A 6,000-nucleotide genomic window follows, 5' to 3' on the forward strand; every position below is an offset into this window, starting at 1 on the left:
GGATGCTTGTCACCACAGACCTGCTGGTGGGCAGAGCCCTGCCGCCCACAGCACGGACCGTGTGCCGTCGCAGCAGAAAGCTCATCGCACCACCCCGCCGAGGTGCTCCTCACCGGAGAGGAGTGTAAGGGAGTGTCTGCAACATCATGCATGGAATTAATAACTTTGTGGGCCTCTCAGACAAATGGGAATTGAATAGATGTCCTTGGAAGAGTGTGTAAAGGGCGTGGTAATGGATGCCGAGAGGCCAGGCTGCACCTTGTGTCTCCCAGCTCCAGCGGCTGGTCCTTCCTTCCCATCCCCTTCAGACCTGAGGCTCGTTGGCACATTCCTTCGAAGGCATCGCAAGAGGAAATGTAGGAAGAAATAAAGCAGAGAACCTCCTTGGGCAAGCGGTTGCTTCATGTGCAGAGTTATTTACTGTACGAATCATCTGAACTATGAGCAGACTTCGTAAAACATAATAAGCAAGGGATCTGGAGGGATAGGCGAGCTGCAGCCACGCAAGGGTGGGCTGATGCAGAGCAGAACTGGAGCAGCTGTCCACCCAGACCCTGAGGAGGTCCAGAGAAGCTCCCAGTGTGCTTCCCAAGAAGTTGCGCTATCAAATGAGCAACTTGGAGCTGATGGAGCTGTGACAGTTTATGGAGGCTCAGGGCCTGCTGCCACGTGTTTTAATAAATGGGTTCACACCAGCTGTCGGTGCAAATAAATCATTAGCACGTGTCAGACACTATCTACCCAGGCACTTGCCATAACTTAGGGGACATTTTGCAGTAGAGCCATCCAAGCCCAGACTGTGCCACGCCAGCGGGACAACACACTGCTCTCTCGCCTGTGTTACAAGGTGGCAGAGAGCAGCCCACACCCAGGCTGGCCTCGCACGTGTGCCCAATCCAAGCTCAATTAAAATCCTGCGACTTCAGGTTGAGGAGTTGTCTGACTCTGTGCTGGGGCTGATGGTGCACCAGGATTGTAGGTATTTCTTTCAGCTTCCCCTCTTTCCCCAGGTCCACTAAGGACCTCTCCAGAAAAAGAGGTACAAAGGTAAGAAAGTAAGAAGCAATAAAGGAAAATTTATTTGCACAGCCATCTGGACATTAAAATTAAGACCTTTTTGAAAGACAGGGCTGAGAGTGTATGGTGCTAAGGGCACCAGGGCAGCGCCTGCTGGGACGGGACACTCAGCGGGCTCCTGTTTTGGGGGAAGTGGCCCCAGAGCCAACAGCAAGGCTGTGAAGTAGCCAAACCCACAGGTACCAACCCACAAGTGACCAGAGGAAACATTTCATTCTGCCTCGGAGCTCTCTTATCTGTTGCTGCCACAATGAGTAGCTTTTAAAACCTCCTCCAGCTGAAGTGGCATGAAAACATGAATTTACTTGTATCGGGATGGTTTTAAGAGGTGTTTAATTTATGTGGAAAAAACCCTAAACTTGGCTGCAGTGTGTTTTAGAGGATGTCTGCCAGTTAAAGTGTTAACTAGACCTAAATAATGTGGCTATAATTGAATTATTTCTTCTACCAGATCCCATGCTGATGCCAATATTCAAACCAGACGTCCCTGACTGACAGAAATAACAGGCAAGCTTGGCAATGAAGAATATATAATAAACCAGATTCACAGGCTGATTTAAGCAGCTGCAAGGATAGTGATAAACAAAGCTGGGAAATAGTACTGTTCTAAAGAATTAAGTATCAGAGGCCACACAGAGCTTACATCTCGATGGCACGAGGTGAGATGTGCAGTGCCCGGCCGTACTGATCGTGGTGACACATGGTGACACCCCGCAGCACATCTCACTTACTGCTCTTCCTGCTTATCATTATGTGCTGCACGGCGTAATCTGCAATTACTAGAAGAATACTAGTAATTACTTCTTACAGTTGTTGTGGAGCTTAAGTGGTACAAGTTAAGTAATATGAGCAAGAATCAAACATGCCGAGTGTTGTTTGAATAATTACTTTTTTTGTCTTTTTTTAAGGAAGCTGACTGTTCACCCACAGTCTAGTTTCACTCGGAAATGTCCATTAAAACTTAAATATTCAAAGCAAATAGTGAGGGACTTTTGCAAAAAGAGAGATGTTAAATTAGTATGCTCAAATATTTATCCCAGGAAGCTTGTTCCAGTCCAGGGAGGAAAGTTCTCCTGCAATGATCCAAGCAGAACCATAGCTCACACTGGGCTCTTAGTCTATAAATGGTTACAAGTGCTCTGTTCTGGGACTGGCTTTCAATCAATCAACAAATAAAACCTCTTGGAGAACTAATGGCTTCCAAAAAAAAATATCCTGATTTGCTTTAGACAGTTTGCCAAACAGGAAGAGGAGTGAAATATGTTGAGCGATTTATTACAAGTGATTTGCCAGCTCGAGCAAGTGCAGCGTTGCTCTGCTTAGTTTAAAGACAGAAAATGAATGCAAAGAGATGCTAAGACCTGCTCTAAAGCAGCTTGAACCCACTGCGAAAGACCAGGGCTCCAGATTTCCGACCGGTAAGACCTTTGCCCGTCGCTCTCTACATTACCACTGCCCTTACTTTCACAGGTCTTCCATTATTAGTCTTTTTTTAAACCTGTGCGCATCTTACGACGTGAGAATGCCCGCTCACACGCTGTGCGATGGTTTCCATTAATGCACTTCAAACCTGACTTGCAGCTGCTTTGCTTATTCACTCTGGAGCCTTCCCCAGTCCAGGGCCCTGCATCACGGTGTGTGCTGCTTCCCTGTGCTCGGAGGAATGGAGCGAAGCCATTAAACAACCTTCCTATCTCAGCAAATCTACTTTTGTAGCCAGATCCCCCGAGAAGGAACAGTATGGTGGGTTTTGGTTTGTTTTTTTTTCTTCCCCAACAGCTGCCTCCTTTTTACTTTTAAATTAATTCGTGAGTGAAATAAAAAAAAATACATGAGGAAAAGCCCCCAGGTGAACTTCACATACTGTGCATTCATGTCTGCCTAGTTCTTACTTGGGTAAAAGGATAAGGTATAGCCTGAATAATAGCAAGACAGTGAAATATGTTGGGAATTGTTTAAACTGTAATCTCCAAAGACACAGCTAGGAAATAATCCTCTCTTTTTAGCCCTATCATGGTAACAATGAGCATCAGTTTAATCCTAAGAGGAAGATGACTGGAAATAATGCATTTCAGCCACATTGTTCTCAAATCAGATGGCTCACGCCTCCTTAGAGAGTAGAGAATTGGGTTAAGTACACTGGGCTGGCACTGACAAAATCTACAAAGCACCTACAGGAGAAATACAGCCCCCACCATCTCGAGATGAAAGTTAGGTAGCAAGACAAAATGCAGAGGGAATCCAGTGCTTCTGTGTGGAGTGGATTTTCATTTACTGGAGCAGTCCAGAGGGAAACTTGGAGAGACATGCCTAAATATCTCCAGGCTCTGGGCTTAAATCTAACTGCATGTACCCCTGCTTTTAGTGGGAGAAATTATTCTGATTTGTTTCCATCTAAGTTCCCTCCCTTTAACTGTGGGAACACCTCAAAGGCTTTAGTACACATGCAGTTTTAAATTCTAATTGGCTGCTGGTTAAACCCACCTGAAATTCATGTTCAAAATAAAAGATTGAGAAGCTATCACATGCCAACCTGGCAGCAAAGGGACTATGGAGATCAGTGTCTTGCTCCTTCTGTCTCTCCTTCCATGTGTCTTACATTTTTCAAGCCTAACGCTGCAGTAAACAAATGCCTCAACCCCTCAGAGCACTGGAGCGCAGCAAGTGTTGATGCTGAAATCCTTTCCACGCATGGGCGTGTTAGATTAAGCAGCGTGTGGAGACCAGCAAAGCCTTGCTGAACTCAGGAGGGGTCTGCTAGTTAAACCAGCTATGGATTTCCCCAAAACAGCAAAAATACCAGCCCCTGGCTTTGAAGATGCAGCTCCTTTCCGGATGCCTATGCTGCCCCTTGTTCCCAAAACTTTCTGAAATTAGGATCTGTCACTACGCAGAGGAAATGGGCTCTGGATCAAGCCAAGAAACTGGGAGGGGGGAGAGATGGTTTTATTTCCCTCGATCTTGCTGGCCGCTTTCCAGCAGAAGGGAAGGAGATGCAGAAGGCGCAGAGGCAGGGTGGACATTTGTGGGTTTTTCTGGCCATGAACTGCCACGTTTTGGGAAGGAACCCGAGCATCCCCGGGCCGCGGCTCCCCGGGGCAGCCGAGCGGCAGAGCGGGGCCGGCTGCCCCGGGCTCTGCGTGCGGCACACGGGGCTCCGGGGCCGGGCCGGCGTGAGCCCGGGCACCGGCCGCGCCGGGAGAGGAGCTCCGGGGCGGGATTAACCGCGGTGCAGGATCTGCCCCGGTGCGGGGTCTCAGCCCGGCGCTGTGGGGGGGGGGGGGGGCGGGGTGGGGCACCGCAAGCGGAGCCGAGACACCCCCCTCCCCAAATCCCGCCTGCCCGCACCCCGGGCCGGTCCGCCCCGTCAGGGCTGCCCAGGACACCCCGCTTCCCCCGCCGGTTCCCCCCTCCCAGCCTCCCCCTCCTGCCCCGCCCGTCTCCGCAAAGTTTGGCCATCCGAGCCCGGGGAAGGAGGCTGCTGCCCGGCCCCGGCTGCTCGGGGCGCTCCGGCCGCCGCGCTCCTCACCTGGATGACCGTCTTCAGCGTGGAGGCGTCCACGATGGTGGTGCAGATGAGAGAGTCGGGATTCTGGTCCTTGCCGTAGATCTCCCCCATGGTGAAGATCATGGGGATGGCGAGGAGGAAGGAGGCGATCCAGATGCAGCTGATGAACTTCTTGGTGCGGCTGCGGGACATGATGCTCTTGGCTTTGAAGGGGTGGCAGATGGCCATGTAACGCTCCACGCTGAGGCTGGCGATGTTCAGCGCCGTGGCGTAGGTGCAGGCGTCCCGGAGGAAGTAGTAGCCCTTGCAGACGGCCCCCCCGAAAGCCCAGGGGTGATGGACCCAGATGAAGTTGTAGAGCTCGATGGGCATGCAGAGGAGGAAGATGAGGAGGTCGGAGAAGGCGAGGCTGGCCAGGTGGTAGTGCACGGTGCTCTGCAGGTTCTGCAGCGACTTCTTGCGCACCAGCGTGTACGCCGTGATGGAGTTGCCCACGGTGCCCACCAAGAAAAGAGCCAAGTAGATGACGGTCACCATCACTTTGGAGTAGATGTCGGTGTTGACGTCCAGGTCCTCCTCGTCGGGCCCTTTGGGGAGCTGGTCGGAGCGGTTGGAGGCGTTGGCATAGCCGCCGGGGTAGAGGTGGAGGGGGCCGCCCGGCACGGCCGGGGCCGGGGCCGTGGCGTTCAGGTGCATCCCCGGGGCCGGGCCGGCCCCGCCGGGGCCGCAGCACCGCCCGGCGCCGCGCTCGGACCCGCCGCCGCGCCCCGACGTGCCGCTGCCCCCGGCGTGGAAACTTGGCTGGTTTTAATGCGGCGGGGAGGAGGCGCCTGGCGCTGCCGGGCTGCCGTGCGTGTGCGTGTGCGTGTGTCAGCCACAGACACGCACACCCCCCCCCTCCCCGGAGCAGCCTCGGCTGTGAGCAGCCCGCAGCTCCGGCTCTCTCCTCCCTGCAGCTGCCCGGCGCCCAGATGCGCCCTGGCAGGGCAGGAGCCTCCCGGCACACCCGCACACGCACACACCCCCGCACACGCACACACACCCGCACACGCACACCCGCACACCCCCGCCTGCCTCGCACAGCCGCGCCGGCAGACTCCGCTCCGCCGGCGGCCGCGCACCCCCCGCCGGCTCTGCCGGCGCTGGCGCTGCCTTCCCCGGGCCCGGGGTAGCGGCCCCTCGGCTCGGGCCCCCTCCCCGCTCCCTGCCGCAGGCGTGGGTTTTGCAACCTCAGCTCCGTCCCCAGACTGGGGCCCGGGGAGAGGAGGGAGAGAGGGAAGGAGGGAGCAGGTCCCGGGCTGGGCTGCAGAGCCCCTCCCCATTGGGACCCCCACCCCTTCACCATCCCTGGCAAAGTCCGACACAGAGGCACGGCTGTGAGCTGAGGGCTGGGAGGGGGAACGAGCACAGCCCCT

The 6,000-nt window shown here is 54.3% G+C and overlaps 1 protein-coding gene across 1 annotated transcript in view; it reads right to left on the reverse strand.

Moving 5' to 3' along the window:
• The window catches only part of NTSR1 (neurotensin receptor 1), a 65,014-nt gene extending 59,638 nt beyond the window's left edge, over nt 1–5,376 (reverse strand). Inside the window, exon 1 of the mRNA XM_072879460.1 lies at nt 4,607–5,376. Coding sequence (XP_072735561.1) covers nt 4,607–5,281 — 675 coding nt within the window. The 5' untranslated portion in view covers nt 5,282–5,376. The remainder of the gene's footprint in view (nt 1–4,606) is intronic.
• Nucleotides 5,377–6,000: the final 624 nt, after the last annotated feature.

This window comes from Ciconia boyciana, chromosome 14 (assembly GCF_034638445.1).
Source record: "Ciconia boyciana chromosome 14, ASM3463844v1, whole genome shotgun sequence".
NCBI lineage: Eukaryota > Metazoa > Chordata > Aves > Ciconiiformes > Ciconiidae > Ciconia > Ciconia boyciana.